This window comes from Pinus tabuliformis, chromosome 3_2 (assembly GCF_031772625.1).
Source record: "Pinus tabuliformis cultivar Carrire ecotype Pingquan chromosome 3_2, CPIR1, whole genome shotgun sequence".
Classification (NCBI taxonomy): Eukaryota; Viridiplantae; Streptophyta; class Pinopsida; order Pinales; family Pinaceae; genus Pinus; species Pinus tabuliformis.
Genome location: NC_142302.1, coordinates 501,726,709 through 501,750,289, shown reverse-complemented (window position 1 = coordinate 501,750,289; position 23,581 = coordinate 501,726,709). Strand labels below are relative to the sequence as shown.

Sequence of the window (23,581 nt, the reverse complement as noted above, 5' to 3'; positions counted from 1 at the left end):
ATATTTTGTTCAATTTCAAACTTTGGGTCACTATCAAGGCCAATGGAGCCTGGGAGGGCCTTGGGATTGTTTTGGTGTAGATTGGAAGGACTTCTTGGAGAATGTGCACTCCCGGGTGTATTTAATTAGAAACCCTGCAAGCCTTGGAAGTTGCTCTTAGGTGGTATGTCTCCTTAGAGGATGGCGGTGTAAACACCTTTGGGGGTCACAGGGGCTCCATTGGTTCTTTGGTTGTCTGTGTCATTCTCAGGTGGGGCAATGAGGGTTCTTTCAGTTCATAGTTAAAGCTTTGGGACGTGACCAAAATTGGTGCTGACTAAGCAATTTTCTTATTGACAAGTACAAGGGAGTTGATTTCATCTGGGTTATAATGGACATCTTGGTCACAATGAGCCTTGTTGATGAGGTTTCCACGCAGATACACCTCATCCTAGGCCCCCTGTTGACTCCAGTTACTGTGGGAAGCTAATATTGCTTATAATAAAATGTGGCCTTCTTGTGTGTCTGCAAGTGTCATGCCAATCATGTCTTGTTAGAGAGGTAGAGTCAGAAGAGGGGCCACCTATTATGAAGAGCAAGCACGAAGAGGGAATTCTAGGTTACACTTTCGAATTGAGAGATTTTCTGCAAGGTATCAGGAACATACTCCGACCCATATTCAAGCATAATTGTTTTAGTTTGAGGAGAAAGCTTCTTCTCATTATACTTCCCTCTTAGACTCTCGAGTGATGGTTGAATGGGTAAACTGGATTCCTGATATGGGACACATAAGAGGGAGATTAAATTAGTATATGTAGACAATGAACTTGTATTGTCAAATGGAATTTCTCTTGGGGCTACCACTCTTGGATTGCCATGAATCCCAAATGGACCTACTCCAATTCTTGGATCATATGCATGGGCACCTGAGAAATTATGATAGCAGGTTGGACAGGATCGACTGCAGGTTGGCAAGGATCGAATGCCATCTGGGCATTCCCCTAGTAGTTGGTCGCCCTCTAGTAGATCCAGCTGACCCAATCCCAATGACAGGTTAAGACTTTGATCCTCCTAGTGGAATTTTTTATGACCCTAGTTTCTTATTTAACCCTGCAACATGTTTTGCTGAAGGCCAGATAAGCCAGTATCCATGTATTAGTTTGTTATTTATTTATGTTAGTCCCTTTGGTGTTCAAATGTCTCTTTGAAGAGTCTATTTTTGGCTATGTTTGGGTTTCCCCTATGGGATATCGATAAGAATGAATGTAGATCGTGATGTAGCCCTCTGATTTTTTTATAGTTAATGAAATTCACCACCCCTTGCACCCCAAAAAAAAACCATTGTGGGATATATCAACCCCCGTTCATGGCCCATACTGTGATGGTGCCTTTGGCTTTGCTTTCATCAGTTGATTGTTTGGATTTGTATGGCGATAAGGATTTGGTTGAGCTAGTTGCAATCATGTTCGATAGCTGTGTGAATGTAGATACCATGGATTACTGGGAAACATGAGCATCTCACAAATCGCTACACCAACATCACATGACAATCAAAGCATTTTGGGATGATATGGACGTTGTAGAACAATGCTTGACTATGGCTAAAAGCACCTCGAGCTTTGGAGGGGTGGATTTAATGAGCATGTTTTCGCACTTGAAGCGAGGTGTAGACATAATTGAGCAAACGGTTCTCAAGCTAATTAACTTAGGCTATCTCCTTTGTGCATGAGTTTTGTGTTTCCGAGCCATGGAGTGGAACAATCAACCTCCAACTAATAAAGAAATCTCTTGTGTTAATTTATCTTCCTCTAACAAGTAGTTTAATGGGTATTTTTAGGACTCAAAGGGTCTAAATCTTTTTGTATCTGATAATCTTTGTAAAAATAGATAAAATTTTGGGTCTTTGAGAAATACAAACCTTAAATTAACAGCTAATACAACACCTTGATTCTACAGAGATAATCTTACTATGCATACATTTGCCACTACCATTTATATAAATAAAATTTACTAAAAATTAAAAAATTAAAATTAAAATATTTTTAATTATTTTTATTTTTTACATTAATAATTAATCTTTATTATCATTTAAATCAAAATTATTGGATTTTAATATATCACATCGACTATGTAGGCAAATGTATTTATCATCCTACTTATAATACTTTAATATAATGCATTAAAAAACCATTATGATAATAAGGTATATATACCTCATATAGGTCAAAATTATAAACCATGAACTCTATCAAACATCTCTTTCTCTGCCTATTGATACCTTCCTTGATTGCACACATACCTAAAATAAGTGTATGATGAAGTAGAGCCGTCTTTAACTATATTATTGAAAATAGTAATCAAATTTGATGGACAAATTGCTTCTACTTATTAATACCTAAATGTATGATAATGTGGTGCGAGTCTTTAACTATATTATTGAAAATAGAAATCAAATTCACAAATTACTTCTGCCTATTAATACCTTACTTGATTATACCTTCTTTGATGGTACACACACCTAAACTAAACGCATTAAAATGTAGTGTCGTATTTAAGTATGTTATATTAAAAATAAAAATGAAGTTCTATGTAAAGGTTACAATGAGATGATGGTTTTTGTCAAATACAATTAAAAATCTTCAACCATCTCTATTGCGTTGAGAAGTGTTTTATAGTTTAATGATATTAGAGAGATGGGTAGGCATTATGATGTTAGACCTAACCTAAATATATTAATTTTTTTTTTTTTTGAGAAAACAATTATTTTAAAGGTGGTAATGTGAAGTTAGGTTGACTTAATATCTATAGTGCTGAGAAATGTTTTATAGTTTAATGTAATAAAAATGTGTAGGCATTATGATATTAGACATAACATAACTATATCAACATTTTTTTTTTGAGAAAACAACTATTTTTAAGATAGTAATGTGAAGTTATGTTGACTTAATATCTATTGCAATGAGAAGTGTTATAGTTTAATATATGAAAGATACGTAGCCATTATGATGTTAGACATAATGTAGATATATCAACATTTTTTTGAGAAAACATCTATCTCTAAAATGGTAATGTGAAGTTATGTGCATTTAATAAAATTATGATATTAGTAGTTTAATATTCTTAATATAATATTTGATAATTTACAATTATTTTATGGTTAATTTAATTTAATATAAATAAGATTTATTATAATATATAATTTATATCAAAAAATTAAAGTTAAAGCATTATAAATTTGTGTATAATAACATATTTTTAGTATATTATTTTATAATTTACATAATATTTTTTAAATATAATTTATATATGTTGATTTAAATTTAAAAAATCAAAATAATATATATTTTTAATAAAAATATATATTTTATAATTTACAATTATCTTACCATTAATCTCACTTAATATATATAAAATATTATAATATATAATTTATACCTATAAGTTAATATAAAAGCATGGTCTATCCAAAGAGAGACTACACATGGAAAATGATCTAACAAAACAGGTCAATGACCAATCTTATGAGTTTTTCCATTGTTCGTTCAGGGACATAAATCGCGGAACAACCACAAATTAAGCTTCTTCCTAGAATCTTCAATTTCCCATATTTCCCGATTTTATTTTTGGCTACGTACATAGTAAATTTTTTCCCCTGTATCTAGATGGTTCTCATCATGGACCGATTGGTTGCTATATACTTTATAGTTTAATTTAATTAGATTTTATTGTTTGTTTGAATCAATGGTATTTTTTTTAATGTTGATATGGACAATATGTACAAATATTATTGTCTTAGTATGAAATGAGATTTTTGTGATTTATATTGTAGAATGAAAGTCTTTCAGATTAATCATATCATTAAAATATTAAGATTTGGTGGACGTTTGGAACCAACCAATGTAGTTTATCTTTAGGACAATATCAATCATTTTATATGAATGAAATTACAAGTCTTTTTTTTATGGGAAAAAAATTTAAGGCTAAAGCACTATAAATAATGTGGTTTATCTTTAGGTCAATCATTTTATATGAATGAAATTACAAGTCTTTTTTCTATGAGAAAAAATTAACGCTAAAACACTATAAATTAGGTTTAAAGCATCAAAGCACGCTAAAGGAGGAAGCAAGGGCAGTGAAGCTCGCGGGCCAGAGGAGGAAGCAATAAGTGTAGTCAAGCTCGAACGGTTTGCAAGTCGTTTGTAGCAATCAACAAATTTTTATTGACCATGCTTTCTTTCTTTTTAAACTTCTTCTTCGAGGTCTTTGGGCATCTTTATTAGGGTTTAGAGTAAAATAACTTGGACTCATGCTGAATATTACAGGTTCTAGTTATTGCAACTATGTTGATACTACAAAAATCTTATCACCCTAAATTCGAAGAGCAGTAGTTTCTTTAAATGAAAAAATTGCAACTGGAAAATTTATAGGTTTATTTCAGTGTCGTAGTACTATTAAAAGAATAAGCTAAGTATAAAATTTAGAGTGGAATTCAGTGGCATAGTACTGATAATTTTTACCTAGTTTTGTAATATTCTCCGATAGTCATACATTTTTCAACGAGATTTGTTGAACTAAACTTGAGTAGGAAACCAAATTGTGACTATAATTTTATAGGATTAATGAACAACAATATGTGAAGTTAATTTATAATGTAAGTAAATCATGTGAGGGTACAAGTTCAATTTTCATTTAATAATTATAATAGACCATGTCTGAGATGAAATGTCTTAGGCTAAAAAATTAAAATGGTAAATAGACAGATTAAATTTAAGTAATAATATTGAAAAATTAAAATAATAAAGCATAATATATGGTTAAAAATGTATAAAACATATGGTAAAGACAAATAAACTAAATAAATTTTTGAGATATATTTAAGTAAATAATATTAAGAAATATAAAATAATAAAGTTAATTATGTGGTCATTTAGTTATTTATGCGTAATTTTGTATAGACTATTTTATTTTTGGCATAACCAAATGTTACAAATGGAAAATTTCCATTAGCAAATAAGCAACCACTAAAATAGAAAGTTGCTCTTCAGAATATAGTTTTTTCAATTACGTTTTCAATAATCTTTATAATGATGATGATGATGGTGGTTAACATCGGCTAAGACCAAACATTGGTCTATAGGTCCTAAAGAAACAAATTAATTATTTTGATCTAAGATTTTATTCTTATGCTCAAAAAGCTTGGAGAGAAGCCTCCCAAGCTCACTATAATTTTGACATTGTAAAAGGCTAGGAAGGTCAGTATTGTAACAAAGATTGTGAAACTGAGATCTAATGTGGTTGAATGCAGGGCACTCTAAGAGGAAGTGGTTTTCATCCTCGATGTTCCTATTCTCACATATATGACAGATCCTTTTCATCCATGGCATTTTAGGAACTGCCCAATGGCCTGTTTCACTATGGAGCTCATGAGAATTCGTTCTAATCCTTGCTATATTAATTTTCTTCTTTGAGCTAGTTAAAATAGAGAGATACTCTTGATCTTCTAGGGTGGGTTGATGACCTTCTTATAATAACTTAATTTTCTTTTAGCTGCTCAATCTTTCTCACACCACATTTTTTCTTTGAACTTAGAACTAACAATATCTTTAATGTTATTTATGTTTTGCAATGCATCATTCTCATTGATCTCCCATTAGTTTAACCAGGCCCTTGTGTCTTTATGCCACCCCCGATTGAGCCTTAGGTGGTTTTGGCTGGAATTTAAAGCTAGCTTTGGAAGTCTATGATCGTCTATGTTATTAAGCTTGTGCTTGTATAGCAGAAACCTAATCATAGCTAGGCTCGCAATAGGGGAAAAACCTGCTTCTAATATTTATTCTATTAGAAATAAAAGTATTCTATTAGAAATAAGAGTTTCTATATTGAGTGATTTCCTTTTTCAAGATGATCTTCCCAAATCTTCTATTCCTTCCATGTATTTTGCACCTTTAAGGGCAATTGCTAGTATATAATTACTATGAAATAAAAGTTAAAATCCTATTTATAGCAAGAGCAAATCTATATCATTCAAATCCATGGTGTAATTAGAAAGTATTAGAACTAATATGAATCAATACCTAAAAGTGTAATCGTTTAGCACACACACATACATATATATGAAAAGGGAGTTGTCTTTAGTGAAACTTTTTGGAAGCTTTTCGGGTCTGATTTCTCTAAAATCCGGCACGAATATATTAAAATCACAAGCTTGATGGGTAACCCCTGCACAATGGAAATTTCCCTTTTCCCAAGCTTGATGGGTAACCCTTGCACAATCAGGGCGCTTAATCCATATATACAGTAAAAAAAACCAGTTTAAATAACACAAATCAAGATTTCAACCAAAAAGTTGCACTAAAAACAACTCTTTTGAAAAGCATCAAGACTAAAAAAGAGTTATATATATTTTTTTTTCCACTGGAAAAATCAGTAATTTCCATTAAAAGTTTAGAAAATTACATAAGTAGATGCCTTGGCATTGCTGTGATGTTCATTCTAATTCACCTCGCAGGGTGTTGATCAGATCATGTTGCAAAAATAAGGAAATTACATCTATGTGTCTGGCTGTTTTAGCCTGTTCGAGATCGCATAGGATCCATTTGCATACAAAATATCATCCATTTTTATGTACAGTTCATCATGACAAAAAAGCTTTTCTACTGTCGTCTATCGGGACTATTGTCCCGCTGGTCTCTGTGATCGATATATGGTCTATGATAAAACCTGTGTTCTTCAGTCCCCTGCTGCTCCACAATTAGCCATTCGCCTCTGGGAAGTACCGAGGCCTCTTTGGATAGTTTGTCAGCCTCGCAGTTATGCTCTCTGTAAATGTGTAAACAGGAGAAATAATTAAAAGCAGCTTTGAGAGTATGAGCATCAAATAATAAATTGCTGAGTGTGTGAGCATGGCATGTGGAGTCATTATTGATCCAGTTCACAACCACCATAGAATCCCCAAATACATTCAGATTTGTGCACTGGTGAGATAATGCGAAATGCATTAAATTTCGAATGGCAGATAGTTCAGCGAAATTATTCGATCCAGTGCCGAATCCCATTTTTACAAGGAATCTGTGCTGTTCGTTTATATGTAGAATAAAACCTCCTCCACACCCCGTTTGATTTGCTGCCCCATCGAAGAACGCCCATGGGGTCGATCTATCAATGGCAGGCATCGCCCGAATCGTCCTGGTTCGTGTGGGGGGAGGGTCGGGTAGTTCATGGTATGCGGCGAGGATTTTTGTTTCTGTCTGAGGCCAATTCACAGCCTGTTCCTCGAATATCACACGGTTCCGTGCGAGCCAAATGTACCATGATGCCACGAGGGGGAGGTTTAATAACTTGGAGCCCGGATGGCTTTGGGTCCAGGTGGACCATGCACCGGTGAGATCATCTCCAGTCCAGGTCCTCGCAATGCCCAGGTGGGTGCAAATATTGTTCCATAGCGCGAGTACAGCCGGACAATGGAGGAGTATGTGTTCTGTAGTTTCGGATGCCGCCTTACAGAAGATGCACCATGTGGGACCGAAGACGGCTCTGTGCGAGAGATATTCGCCTGTGGGGACGATGCCTTTGAGGGCACACCAGAAAAATAATCTGGATCGGGGAGGGGCGATTAATTTCCAAATGTTATGCCACCACGAGGGCAGGTTATCAGGTATCCTGTGAGAAATGAGTTCTCTGTATCCATATTTGGGAGCGTATATACCATGATCCGCCTTGCACCATATGAGTTCGTCAGGTCCCTGTTTGATGCGGATATGGGATTCGGTCAAGGCGCGTATGAATTCATTCCATTCCTGGTGCCACTGCAGAGGGAGATCGAGCTGCTGTGCAGATTTCCAAGCTTGTGAGAAAATGTCTGAGCGCTGTTGATCTGGAATATGGACAAAATTTCGAATATTCCGATTATGGAGATGAGTAATGAGGTCGCGTGTGAGGGTGTGCCTGCCCCCACAATTGATCCATGGGTCCATGCCAATCCTGCCCAACGACCCATCATTGATTCTCCATACAAGGTTATCTCGGATGAGTGGAAGGGAGTGTATCAGAGCCTTCCAGATTGATGAGCATCCCTTCGATGACCAAGATGGCAATCTAGCCCAGTCCATAATATCCTGGGGCCAGATGTATTTGTGATAGGACACATGCGCCCAAAGATTTTGACTAGTTAATAGGGTCCATCCCATCTTGGCTGCAAGTGCCCTAGCGAAGTCAGGGAGGTCTTTGAGACCCCAACCGCCCCATTTTTTGGGCAAAGAGATCTTCTTCCAGCTTATCCAAGCATACAATCTTTTGTCCTGATTTCCATTCCAGAGATAACGGTTGCAGAGCTGCTGTAGCCGACCGAGGATATTCCTTGGTATCCATGCTAGTGCCATCCAGAAAACCGGTGTAGCCTCTAATACTGATTTGATGAGCACCAATCTGCCTGCCCTAGAGAGAAATCTGAAGCTCCAGCCCGAGAGTCTTTTTTCCAATTTGGCCACCAACCAGACCCAATCCACAATTCGATGACAGGTAGGCTTCAGATTGAAGCCCAAGTATTTGAGGCCTCTGTCCAGAGGGTGTGCATTGTAGGGGAAAGCCTGAAGGGCTAGCTGAGATTCTTGTACCGAAGTATGGGTACAGGTGATGGTTGATTTCAACTGATTTGGTAACATACCTGTTGCAGCAGAGAAGAGTTGCAGGATCTTTGAAAAGGTTCGAGAGTCCCGGATACTGCCATCAAGTATGATGAGAACATCGTCCACGAAGAGCAGGTGAGTGAGAAAGCAATGATCTGATATACGAAGGCCCCAAATATCTCCAGTTCTCTTGGCAGAGTCCATGAGTCGGCTAAGTCCTTCCATGACCAATAGGAAGAGCAGAGGAGATAGGGGGCATCCCTGTCTCAGGCCTCTCTCAGAGTGAAAAAAGGGGGAGGCCGATCCATTAATGAGAATGCTGAAAGTGGGAGATGATATACAGGCCATGATCCATGTTATGAGGGTCTGGGGAAAACCCAGGTGGATGAGGATCATTTTGATGTAGAGCCAGCTGACCCGGTCAAAGGCTTTGGAGAGGTCAATTTTGAGGAGGATGGCCTTTAGGTGTCTGGACCATATAGAGTGTATGGCTTCTTGTGCCAGGCCAATGGCCTCATGAATCTGCCTAGATTCGAGGAAGGCAAATTGTTGCGGGGCAATGGATCTGGAGAGGATAGGTCTAAGACGGTTCGCGATAGTCTTTGAGATGATTTTGTAGAGGCAATTGCAAAGGGAGATCGGTCGGTAGTCGTTGAAGGATTCAGGCGAATCAGATTTTGGTATGAGTGCAATGAAAGTAGAGTTGATGGCATGATAAATGGATCCTGAGGTTCTGCTCTCCTCGACTACGTCCAGAAGATCCTGTCCCAGAACATCATAGAAGGCTAAATAGAATTCAATGGTCCATCCATCCGGGCCGGGACTCTTATCTTTTTTGAACCATTTCAGTACGCCTTCCAGCTCCTCCGCCGTAACTGGATCATTGAGAGCCTCCTCATCATCCTCTTCCACAAATCTCGGGAAGTGATTTGCCACATTGATGATATCTGGCAAATTTACTTCGCGGGGACTCTTGTATAGATCCCTGAAATGTGAGATGCCCAAGTGTGCGAGCTTGTTGAAAGTGTCTGCAGTTCCCCCATCAGGGGTAGGGAGCTTCCAGATAGTGTTGGATGCTTTCCTGCCTTTGGTGAAGCTGTGGAAGAACTTTGAGTTTTCATCCCCTGCTTGAATCCATAATGCCCTACTCCTCAGTCGGATGGATTCCTCTCTCTCATTGAGGATCTTTGCTTTTTGATTCTCCAGAGCAATTAACTGACATTTGTCTGCAGCTGATATGAACCCCAAGCCCCTCTCATCGGTGAGTTTGGATAACTCATCCTCAATATGGGTAAGCTGTGCAATATCACGAGCTTGTTTCTCCTTTGCCCAAACAATAGATATATGTTTAATCTCCGAGAGGTTCTTGCAGAATCCTTTAGCAAGTGATTCTGTGCCTCTGATGGGGTGTGCGGACCAGTATTCAGTAATCATCTTGACATAGGATGGGTCCTTCAGCCAGGTATGATTAAATTTGAAGGGAGCCTTGGGTTTTTTGAAGGGGCCCTGGATCTCCAGGTATATAGGGGAGTGATCCGACAATCCCCCCGAGCCAACCCATTGTTTGTATAGCTGCAGTCGCTGAAGGAGTGTCTCCTTTATGAGGAATCTGTCTAGTCTGCGGGCTAGAGCAGCTTCCCCAACTCTTTTGTTCCTCCAGGTTGGTAAGATTTTCTACATGGGGATATCAATAAGATTTGTATGCTCCAGGAGGTTTGTCATGAAGTCTGAGATTGGGTCAATTTGTGCAGCCGAACCCCAAGATTCCCTGAAGCCCAGAGAAAAATTAAGGTCTCCCCCAATAATGACCCGGTCTTCACTTGTTATGGAGAGGTGAAGAAAATGTTGCCAGAACGATTCTCTCTGGGTGCATGGGGCATATACATTGATAATACGGAGATTCATACCCAGATCAGAGGAGAATATGTCAAGTCCCAGGAAACCCGTACCCCCCCAAGTCGAGTCCACCTTGATAGAGCGAGGGTTAGTACCAATGGCCAGGCCTCCAGATCGACCAGCGGCATCAATAGCAACGTAATTCCAGCCAGGGGTCAATGCTTGCATAGCACGAGTAATCTGATCTGCGGGGCAGAGGGTCTCCTGTAGCATAATGATATCAATAGGCTCAGTTTCAATGAGTCTCTTCATGGCTAGTTTCTTGGAGGAACTAGCCAGTCCTCTGCAGTTATATGATAGGCACTTCATGGGGGAACACCTCTCGGGGTGTGTCCTGCTCTAAGGACCCCGTCTATGGTGGATTGCTTGCCGGATACAACCTCTGCTCCGGCTAGTTTGATAGCCTTAGATAGGTGGGATTTGCGCCCTCTGATATTCGTGGATCCCCCCTCTGGTACCGCAATGCCCAGACCCGAGTGCTTTGCAGGGGGCGCTTTGGCTAGAGATCTAGACCGAAGGAAATAGGAATGTGGAGGGGAGGATTCCAAAGGAGAGGGGGAGGCGTTTGCCAAGGGAAAGGTGGTGGCTATGATGGGATCAGTGCAAATCAGGGAGGGGGACGATAGTGCACAGTGAGCCATGGAGGTCTGTGAAGAGGATCCACAATCAATCATAACATCAATAGAAGATTGAAAAGGAGGGGATAGAGAGCCGGAGACCATTCCCGCTTCTGCCGCCGAGCGAGCCCTGGTTCTTGGCGGAGAGGGTTGTTGAAGTCCCGGATTGACCACAGGAGAGATAGTCGCCGAGGGCGGACCCGAAGAGGTAGGTCGAGCAGTGACAGGAGCTGTCGTTCTGGTTGGAGCCGGGGTTGCCCTCGGTGATTCATCTGCTTTCTTGTTGAGAGGACAGTCCTTCGCCAGATGTCCCACTTTGTGACATCTTCTGCAGCGGAAGGGAACTCCTTCGTAGTCAAGTAACTGTACTCTGATGCACCTTCCCCACTGTAGCGTGATCTGCTCCTCGAGACCATCACGAGTGTCTAGATGGACCAAAATTCTTGCAAGGGTTCGGTTTCCAGATTCAACATATGTGCGGTCGTAATCCAGATATGTCCCCAGGGCATTTCCAATTCTAATGAATACTTCTTCTGCCCAGAAAGGCAGTGGGAGACCTGGCAAGCGCACCCAAATTGGGCCGGCTCCGAGCTGTTCGCGCTCTGGGTCAAAGAGGGGGTTCCATCTCTTGAGGAGAACCAGAGCCATTTCTATATGCCAGTATCTGCCCAATACCAGATTGGTGTGGCTTTCCTTGGAGAATTGAAGGGAAAACCATCCTCTAGGGAGAACATGTACCGTGGGAAGGTTGGATAATACCCCACCCCAGATCTCCTTTACCCACAGATTGAGCCGCTTCGCCGAGTATGTCCTTCCCCTGACATGCCCTACCAAAACCGTGTTAGCCATGTCGATGAGCCCGCCGAGAGGCTTTGATTCGTCAAACTTGATGGTGATGTCCTTTGATGTGGACTTGATGCACTTGATCCTCTTAGTGCCGGTGCGAGGAGCCGACGGGTGATCGACCAGGGGGTTGATAATACCTTCCAGCGATGGGGATTTAGCAGGCTTAATTTTGACAGCCGGGGTTTCGAAACAGCCGGAGGGTCGAGCTCCCGGATGAGGGGGGTGAGATGCAGGGGGATCCGGATGAGGGGGAGAGGGGACCGAGAGGAGAGGGGGGGAGATCGGATCAAATGAGGGCGACGGGGGAGTGTGAGATACCAAGAATTGTAGAGAGCCCGGAGAGAGAGGGGGGACCTCGAATGGCGGCGATTCGATAGGGGAGGTACCGGCATAAGCCTGAGAGGCGCGGAGGACGGCCAGCGAGACGGAGGGCGGGTACTGCGGAATGTCCGGGAGATCTGGTGCAGACGAAGAGGATGCAGCAAACTGAGAACGATTCGTGAAACTAGGGTTTCCAAAAATGACCTTATCCGGCGAGGGGTCCTCCGAGAAATCCACCGCCTCTAGCTCCCTAGAGTCGTCCATAGCTGTCTCCAGATCAGCAACCGAAAGTGATGACGGAGAATCCAATGGAGGAGCAGTAACTGTGATGGTCCTGATCCGTGTCCGCGACGGTGAAGCGAGACCTGTGGTAAGACCGCGTAAAAAAAATAAAAACCTCCTAGTAAAAACCCTTGTCTGCGACGTGCCTGCGGTCGACATGTTGATCTTCAGCCGAGTCCTTTTCGCGAGTGCGCCATCAGAGCCGCTATCTTGAGAGTTATATATATATATCCATTAAAATTTAAAATATAAATTCTTTACCACATTATTTTACTTTTACTACATTACTCTAGTATGTTAACTTTACAAACTTTGTTAAGACTAAAAAAGAGTTATATATATATATCCATTAAAATTTAAAATATAAATTCTTTACCACATTATTTTACTTTTACTACATTACTCTAGTATGTTAACTTTACAAACTTTGTTATATTTATTTATTAAAAAAATAAATATTATGTAAATTTATAATACATTTTAATAAAATAAAAGAAATAAATAAGAATAAAATATTCACATATGTAATCATTGTAGTTTAAAAGATAAAATAAAATAAAAATTTGATAAATTGAAAAGACAAATTAAAGGGACTTAATATCAGTGGACTTTTTCTTTATTTTTATAGTCTTGAAGGAGATAAATAAAAATGTGTTGCACCATGATGGTGATATTGAAATATCAATTTCATTTGTATTATAATTAATATGAAATGTAAGCTAAAATATGATTATGATCACATGCACATATATCTGAGTATCATAAGTTGTATAAATTAATAGTTAAAATCGTAATCACAAAGTGCATGCACATATAAATATGCCATTCTAAATCATAAGTAGTGAGGTTAGAAAAAAAGTTTTATAGATATTAATAGTGTTATTAAAATTTAAAATCTAAACTCTTTACCATATTATTTTACTTTATTCTACTTTATTAAATTTATAAATTTGGATATGTTAATTTATAAAAAAACAAGAGCCATGTTGTGGCATGCCATTGATTGTGTGCATATAGTTTTTAGTTTTAACATATAAATATATAAATAATAAATATATTTAAAAATATATTATTATGATAAGGCTTAAAGACATGACATAAATTACTTAACAATATTTTAATTGAAAAAAATTCCTTTATTTTATTATTAATATTTATTCCGCATATTATGTTGAAAGCTTCATTAATAATTAAGATGATTATAAATCAAAACTTAAAAACAATTAATAATAAAAAATTACACAATATTCAAAGTCTTCATATTAATTAAAACTTCATGAAATTTATATTTATTCATATATATATGTATATAAAATCTAAAGATATTAAAAGTGTGTTAGAAGAATTATTTAATATTTTTTCCCTTTTTTTTAACATATTAAATGCCGTGGAAATCATCTAGTAGGTTGTGGCATTGAAATTTGAACTAAAATTAAATTTTAAGTTATCTAAAACTCATTTTTCATTTGAGGTAAGGAAACATGTTATAGCTTAATATCCAAAGGAATTATGCATAAATAGAAACATGCCCCTTAAAAAATATTCAAGAATATGTTTTAACAACCAATCATTGTTGTCGTCAAAGCCAATTTCAGAATTAAATTATAATTATGCATAAATAGAAACATGCCCCTTAAAAAATGTTCAAGAATATGTTTTAACAACCAATCATTGTTGTCGTCATAGCCAATTTCAGAATTAAATTATAATAAGTTTTTAAGAAAATTATCTTTTTTTTAAACCATATAATTAATTTTTCCAGTTTTTTTGTCTAATCCTTAAACATTTGAGTAATGTGTAAACTATTTTTCGTGACAACTAAGTGAAAAAACAAATAAAAACAACTAAGTATTCAATTTCATTTTAATTTGTGAAAAGTATATATATATATATATTTTGCAATTATAATTTTATATAAAAAAATGAAATATCAATATTTATTTTATTTAAATAATAATAATATTTAAAAAAAAATTATAAAATGATTTAGAGATTTAGTAAATCCAAATAATAATTTTAACAATATAAATCTTCATGTGGGATTTCCTACATTGGAGAAACTGAATGCTCCATTAACTAGAGAATCCAAGAGCATGCAACGACATTAGGCACAATCGTTCCAGCTCATCAGCTCTAGTTGAACATGCAGAGCTCTAGTTGAACACAACATACTGCAGCCGAACATGCAGAGAAATATAAGCACCATATTGTAGTTGAACATGCAGAGAAATATACACACCATGTATGCATTGAGGATGCGAGGGTCATTGCTAGGGTTGATCACTTCCACCCGTAGGAAGCTAAGAGAGGCTATTGAGATTGAGAAGCATGCAATCAATATCAATAGGGATGATGGTTGGAAATTAAGTAGGAGTTGGATTCTGGCCCTCTCTTCTTGATTTTGCCCCCCTGTTATTTCCAATTACATAAATTCTTATTTTATTTTAGTTTAATTTAATTTTAATGTCATCCCTATTTTATTGATTTTTCTTATTGTAAATTCTTAATTTCGACACTCCCAAGCTCATCTTAACATTTGGTGAACCTGCTCAAGTATTGTGGTATTGTGTCTTCCTTCTCCATCTTGATCTTTCGAAGCTTTTCCTTCAGGGCCAACTTCCTGTGGTCACTGTTGTTCTGAAACAAGTCGACCAAGGTTTGCCACATTGCATATGGTGTATCCTTCCCATTGGATGTTCAAGACAATATGATCTCGAACTCCTTCTAGTATGATCATTCTCACCTTTGCAACACATTTCCTCGTCTTTGCCATATCTTGAGCATCAATTGTTGGAGGCTTGGAATATCTTTGTCTATGAATTCCTTCAGCCCGTTGTCTTCCAACACTGCCTCCATCATGTCCTTCCAAGCAATATAGTTTGAACTACCCTCAAGGGCATATTCGAGTCTCAACCCGTAGAACAACATCTTGCTGGCTCTGAAGAATGATACTACAAATTTGATTTCACCTGCAAAAGACAAACTCGTATCCTCCTCTTCTAGAGTGATTTTTGCTCTGATACCACGTAGAAATTCCTTGTAGATTCAAACTGTTAATTGTAATTTACTAGAACAATAGACTTGAATCTACTCTACTCATCATAAAAAACAATTAAACAATCATGAAATCACGAAGCATACAAGAGAAAGAATTCAATCAACACATTACACAATGGTTTCATGGGGAAAACCACAGCTAAAAACCCCTGCTATTTGTATATTGCATTAGTTAGAAAATATGATAAGATTACAATGCTTTACCCAAGCCCGAGCAACGTCAGCATTATCTCCATTTGTGTCACAGCTTCCTAGACAAGCCTAGGCCAATACTTAACCAATTTTATGCTTGTCCAAGGTCCTATTTCCTTTCATTGCTCAATGAGGAATTAAGCCCTTATTCAATAGGAATTTTCCTCCATTGGATTGCACAGTTCTTTTAGGCTCTTCCTCTGATTCCATGCACCATCTGTACAATTCAGATAATTATACAACTGATAGTACACTGCCCTCGAACTCCAATCTCAACTGGGTAACTCTTGGATTTGACATGCATGAGTTATTTATGAGTGAATCATCAGTTAACTAGTTGAACACATGAAGAAACACCCCACTGCCTGACCTCCTACTTGTTCCTCCATTAGTTGGAACTAGTTTAACTGACTTTAACTCAGTTAAACTCAATTAATTAATTACAACTCAAAATAAACTCATCCAGGGCTCCTATAATGTAGGAGACACTCTACATGACTCAAGTTAGACCCTCAACTCAAATTTACCAATCCAACTAAGTCAAATTAACTCAGTTAACTTGCACAAGTTATCTTGTGATGTAGAATTACAATTTTATTTCTAATTTAATTCAAGGACAAAATTAAATCAGGATTTTCTTGTTGCTTTTGAACATGGACGTTCTCATTAATTTCTCCTTCCTTGATGTCTTCATAGCCAGACTCCTTCTCTTGATATTCCTCATTCCTTTTGCTAAAATGGTCCTTTGTATTACCCTGCTCTTGATTTTGAAGGGCATTGAACGAATTTGCAAAAGTGGATGCCAAGTTGTTTCCCTTGGGGGCCTGGGGTTTTTGAGGCGTCCCTTCCATTTCTTCCCACCTTTCCTTTGGGTTTGCTACTGCTCTTCATGAGGATGGTTTTGCTCTGGGCCCTTGCTACTAGAATCTTTTGAGCAATCACAAGCAAAAAGCCCGTATTCGTCACAAAACTGACACTTAAATGAGATTTGCTCATAGTCCAAGATTTGACGATGCTTCCACTCACCTAGGGTTAGGTTGATCTCCACTGGAAGACCATTTTCTAAATCAACATACACACATATCTTTGCAGAGGCAAACTAAGAACCTTTGGGTTCTGCTTTGTCCAAATATTTTCCTACCCCGTTCCCAATAGCTCTCAAGCAGTCATCGCTCCAAGGGGACAGAGGGAGACAAGGAAGTTTGACCCAGACCAGAATTGTCGTGGGAATGTCCTCATCAGGGTTGAAGTCGAGGGTCCATTTATTTAAGTACATCCACGAGATCCAAATAAATATGGTCCATTTCGAAATATTATATCTCGATCTTCCTTAAATTTAAACATAAAGGCAAAAAATCCACTACCTACTGCATACAGATCTATGTTACCTCTCATATTTGGTTTCCAGGTTTTGTTGAACTAAGCCTCCATTGACCGAGGAGATGGCTACATTCTGGCGAATTTCCCTATTAGGGCTCTTTCAAAGTAGGCCAAAGAAGTTCTTCGAGCACATGATGGCAAAGTAATGTCGTGGATCTCATTGTTTCTCCTCACAAATTTTGACTGTGAATTAGACGTTCTCACATGTTTTGGAATGGCAACAACTAATGCTTGAAAGGCCACTGCTTCAATGTTAGGTAAAGAGGGAGGAGGAGGAGTGAGGTGGGGAGGGGGAGTGACCCCTTCTGTGGGAGCCATGGAGGGCTAGGGTTTCAATGAGCTTTAGGGAGAGTGCAAAGGCGGCGAGCAGGCTACTAAAATCATTTATATTATATATTAAAGCTTTATGATTTATCTTATTTTTAAACATAATATTATAATTTAATATTCAATTATATATATATATATTTATTATATTATCTTATTTTTAAACCTAATATTATAATTTAATACTCAATTATATATATATATATATATTTTTATTATTTTTAATTTATTATTATATATATATATATATATATATATATTTTTTTTTTTTTTCTTCTTCAGTTTGGTCCTGAGATCACTGCATGCTTAACTTTTGGCTCGATAAACCACAACTCAGGGACATTTAAGCTGTCAAATTCGCTCATGGATTAGGCCACAACAACCCTTAACATATTTGGATTTTTATCCACATAATTTTGTACCAATAAACTTCACATCACAAAATGCTTTAATAATACACCCCATCACTATTTATTTTATGACCCATAAACTTAAATTTATCTTTAAACTTTAAAAAATATATACTTTTATTATTTTCACTCTAAGTGATTAATAAATGATTCCCTGGACTATTTAGTGAAATAACTTCTAAATTTTATAACGTCTTAACTTTATCTTTAAACTTAAAAAATGTACTTTTATTATTTTTATTCAAAGAGTGATTCCACTAAAAAATTTACAACGTGATATAACTGGTTTAAATTTTGTCTCGGCAAATACATGTGTTTTCAACTAAATATATTGTAAGTAATGTTTCAATGTTTTGTACGTACATTTAATAATTTTTAATATATTTTGTATTTTAGGTAAAACATATACTTCATGTGTTAGTATATTCGCTATTGTACCATAGTTTTAAGAAACATACTTCATGTGTTGGAATATTATAGTTTTAAGAAACACACTTCATAAACAACTCTTCGGGATTAATCTCGACCATTGCCATTTTTTCCATTCACAATGACAAATGGAAATGAATCCCACTTTTAAGCATAATGTAAACATTAGACACGTGGCACCTTTCCCTACTAATAAACTTCACCTTTTTAATGGAAAATATTAAATGTCTTATCAATCACATTTCCTTATTTTTTTTTTTTTCCCGAAGGTGGCAAAACCTATCAAACTCAGGTGTCAAACCAACAGTGAGGACAACCATCTCTGGCTGCTATCCGCGAATGTCGGTTTGACTCATCACTGTTATCAAGGAAAACCACGCCACCTGTAATAACCCGCTGGTGGTCCGTAAGGGAGCAGGCTTTCACTCCTGCCAGATGCCTCTGGGTCTTGGGCCGTTAAGCTGTTTCCTTACGTCCGAGGAAGACGAGCTCTTAGCCAAGCAGAAACAGTTTTACGGCATAAATTTATTTTATTTTATAAAATTTTATTATATTTATTTTTATTTATTTTTTAGTGGAAAGAGTGTTTATGTTGTATAATTATGTATTTGATTCGCAATGAATAAATAAGGTATTTCAAAATTAATTTATCAAAATTTTCCAATTATTTTTTCTTTTCTAGTAAAAATATTTGATTTCGTCTACGAGAATATATCTAAGTAACAAAATTATGGTTTTGTAAGTAAATACATTACTATACTACCTAATAAAACACAAAATTTACAACGCATAACGCTACTAGTTGATTATGAAATCTTTCATGATAACTTGTCTACATGCATGTGTTTCCTTGGGGTTTCCATGAAGTAACTTGCACCCCTAAATTTTCCATTTGTATACTTTGCTTTACCTACCAATTTAACTAATTTTTTTTAATCGACTTCATCTGCCATTAGGGAATTACAACAGGCTTCACTTGACCATTAATCATTAATTCACCTATCGTCAATTTACACCACTCATTAGCATACTTGTTAGCTTCTCTGTTGAAGTCTCTTAGGACATGGAAATATGCTTTGGATGGGATATCTTCCGCAATTTCTCTGGTTCTTTTCATGATGTTTTCCATATATTTCTCCTTTGGGAAAGAGCCTTTGACTAGATGATGCAGGATTATGAGAGATTCTCCCATAATCATAAGTGTGTCCACTTGAAGTTCTTTGGCTTACAAAAGTCCCTTGTAGAGACCATATTTCTTTGTTTGATTATTTGTCATATAACCAAGACCCCATGAGTACCTAAACACTTTGTCCTCCTTGGGGCCAAAGAGTACCCTTCCCCCTCCTATTGCCCCTAATTTCAATTATAATTATAATGATGGAAATCAAATCATATTAACTTAAAAATTACTTTGTAGTTAAGTGATGTAAATATGCTACTATGCATTCCTAGTGTGGAGTTCAAAGTCAAGGCCTAATTAGTGAAGAGATAAGCATGTAAATGGTTTAAATGTACTCCTATAAATTATAACGATCTTGCCACAATGAACTCAATTTATGTAATAACAATGTTGGAGTATAATATATAATGGTCCAAGACGCTTGTGAAGAGCATGAAAGGGGCTATGATATGGAAAAAGAAAAGGGGGGCAATGGGGATGGAAATCCTCTATTGTTAAGTGTGAACCCATGAACTTGTCTCTTTTCCACTACATGCCTTAAATAAACCTGTCCCCCTCCATTTTCTTATAATATCAACCATTGAATGGATGTAGAAGTTGGTTGATTTGTAGATGGTCGTGGATATTGCACTAGAATGAATTTCTCACAACATATTTTATTACAACTTGAACTCTTATATTAATGCAAGTTATTTCACTAGATCTTAGATTAATTATTATTGGCTTGAGGCTCAAATTTATGAAAATAATTGAAATACAAAAATGAAAGCACAAGCAAATGAATACACAATTCACACAATGAACATCGATGTATCCTAGGAAACCTGAAATAAGGGAAATCCCAACTAGAAGGTGAGGCGTATGCTTTGCTCTCTTTTCCTCAATTACGAAATGCAAGTACGAATAAAAAAGTTATTCACTATGGACTTACCCTGACATTGTGGCCTAAATGGCTACTGCAAAATCTTCCTCCTCCTATATTGTGCTCTCAAACCTGACTCCTATATGCTCTGCTCAACCATGGAACAAGTACAATATCAAAGAATGGAACCCTTCTCTCTTCCTAACAACCTAATATTTAGCATATCTTGATAGTCATCTAGGGTTAGGGTTTTTCACCCTTAACCCTCAATTAATGATAAGGCTTTATAACTTCTAGAATCTTCTTGAAAAGTCACATGTGGCTAGTTGAACATGTGTTAGTAATGGGGGTTGACATGGCATCCTCTCATTATTGTGGTTGTCAACAAGCTCTGTCAACTTGCAAGAGACATAACTTTTGCATATAAGTTCCAATTGAGGTGGTTTTTACACAGTTAAATGTCTCAATATGTAGAATAACATCGAAGGGCTAAGAGCTACACAACTAAGTTTTTACTCCAAAATGTGACATTTGATGACTCAAAATGGATCTGGAAGGTTCCAAACCCTAAATCTCCAAAAAGGGAACCACAAACCAATTCCTCCAATTTTTCCCACCTACCGAGATATATGACAAATTGTATAATGATCCATTCGAGATCATGTCTCCCCATTCAGGGAAGTTCTTAGGGTCCTAACCACCCTAACACCTAATACATGAATTAATATATTATTACCAAGAAAGGACATTATTGGTGAATAAGGACAGTAATAATGCTGACACAACTTTTTTAAGAGGAATTAGAAGAAGGTTTTGCCTACTAGAAATTTCCTCCTCTAGAATGTTCTAGAAGAATAGAAAGTAGTATATATGAAGGTATTCGCATTGCAAAAGACGTCTTGGAGAATTATCGTACTTGAGCTATTCTATATTAGAGGCTCACCCCTTGAAGAGGCAAGTGAACATCACACCCTTGGTATAAAAGTATCATCTTTTTTTCCCTTTATTTTTATGTTCTACGTTTTTATTATTATTAATTAAATATTTGGATGTTATTTTTACTTCTATTTTGAATATTTTTGTCAGGTACACAACAAGTGGTATGAGAGGAACTTTCCCGAGACTTATTTTTAAGCAAGAGACGTGTTCTAGTGTCTATAAAAAACCACAATTACCTATCATTATGTAGTTAAAACTATGGTTGGGAAATAAAACACATAAGAACTACATATGGTTTCACCTAGATGGAAATCCATGTAAGCTCTATAGGTACTGATTCGAGTAGTACTACATCAACAATAATTGTACACAAAATATCATTTCTATGTACCATCAAGTATATTGGAAGTCTTGTAGGCCTGTTAAAACTAGTTCTAAATTAGTCACTCGACCCCTTGTTTGCTATAGTGGTACCAAAGACAAGACTTGGTAAGATTATTGTCATGTACCTAGGTAATCGAGTATTACAACTAAGGGTATGATCCACCCTCCCTAGTTAAATCCCTAAGATATTGAGTTGAATACTATTGTTGAAGCCTGAAAGCATGTTAGAGAGATATAACATAGGGTAATACCTTGTCCTTAGGACCCTTTAAACCCTAATGCTTGCTACTTTAGTTCCTAGAAAACGAGTTTACTACAACATATTGATCTTCCTACATGTTTCCCTTCAAGCAACCCCCCCAAAGAAACACTTGTTGTGATTTATCAATGCTTGGACGAGATTCTCTTATCAGGCTAGACCTTCTATTCTCCATTCATTAGTTACATTCCTATGCTCATTAGTCATTCACAGTGGTACATCACTCACCATGCCCTTGATCTCAGTTGTGCTAGGTGATATCTTATGTTGCTTCAATTATTGATTGGTATGGTTACATTGCTAACTTCCTCATAAAAAATGATGCTAAGGTTTTTTCTTGTTGTGTAGATGTTAGCATTAGATGGATGTTTTATTACTTCTAACTTAGTAAAGATGTTACCGTGTTACTATTTCTAACCATCCAGAACATAAATACTTTTGGATAAGTGTGCCATTAAGCTAGACCACTAGGTATTATTGGGAAATCAAATTGGGTAGCATGGACACATCCCTTCAATACCTAACATTTTCTATTAAACAATTTTCACTTTCCATCCCATCCACAAGAGACAAAATCCCCTAACGTATGGTTAAATTAACATATATCATCCAAAAGATGGTCGTCAAAAAAGATAAAAAAGAAAATGCAATCCCCAAAATGTCAATTCAAGCCAAATAAAAGGCTAAATAGGTGAAGAGAAAGATAAAATAAGGAAAAGAAACTACATCATGCCCCCTCTTTAAAATTCCTAAGAGTAGAACACCTATATAAAGGAAGGGGACTTAGAAAAATCCAAATTAAAGAAAAATTAAAGGAAGGGGAAGTGTGTGCAGGTTGAAGTACTAAAATCTCCCCCTCACAAGGATTTGCAAATAAAGAAGACTACTAGCCACAAATACACAAAAAATCGGCTAGTTGGACCATAAACACACCCTCAAAAATATCTATGACTTTGGAAATTAATCTATATGTTACCCTTACATCCCCTTTCATGAAAAATAATAATATCATCCACATACTTTAAATTAGGGGACTCGGGAAATACTTTGTGTTTTAGCCCAAATACATGTGTAACGGAGGTAAGATTGTCCCCTTGGTTAGTCCTTCAAGTAAATTGGTAACATTTTTTTTTGGAATAAAAATTGTTTTACCTCTTGAACAAGAGATTACATGAAAAAAGTTTAGATTGGTCAGTCATTAGGGAGACCCGACCATATCCAAAAAAGAGAAGACAAGGTAACCAAAGATTTAAAATACAAAATAAAAATATTGTATTAGGGTCTTTGAGGTTAGAAATGATCATTGGGTTTTTTGAAGGCCTTTTCTTTCTTTTTTCTTGTGAATGTTAATCCATCTTAAGAAGTTGTCAAGAGAAGATGACATGGAGACTGTAACAACCCTGGTTAAAAATCCATGTAATAAAGTTAATAAAGGAAAAATAATAAGCAAGGTCAAGGGACACGTATTCCAAGTTGAATGTTGGGAAAAACATAATGATGGGGATCACTTGTGATTAATCAATGGCTATGGAAATTGGCAAAGGAAACGATAAAGGCAAAGTGGCATTAATTGGCATTTTATTTATGAAAATAATGG

The 23,581-nt window shown here is 36.7% G+C and overlaps 1 protein-coding gene across 1 annotated transcript; it reads right to left on the bottom strand.

The window, feature by feature from the left end:
• Window positions 1–6,632: 6,632 nt before the first annotated feature.
• On the bottom strand, window positions 6,633–10,037 carry LOC149181482 (uncharacterized). Its single transcript, XM_089414230.1, has 2 exons — window positions 9,456–10,037; window positions 6,633–9,365 (listed from the first exon to the last, which is right to left on the bottom strand). Exons 1-2 carry the CDS (start codon window positions 10,035–10,037, stop codon window positions 6,633–6,635), a joined length of 3,315 nt encoding a protein of 1,104 aa, XP_089270356.1.
• Window positions 10,038–23,581: the final 13,544 nt, after the last annotated feature.

Coding starts and splice junctions, on each gene's coding strand:
- LOC149181482 (XM_089414230.1), bottom strand. CDS start 10,037: ATGATTACTGAATACTGGTCCGCACACCCCATCAGAGGCACAGAATCA. Junction 9,366..9,455: donor CGGCGGAGGAGCTGGAAGGC/GTACTGAAATGG, acceptor GTTCTGGGACAG/GATCTTCTGGACGTAGTCGA.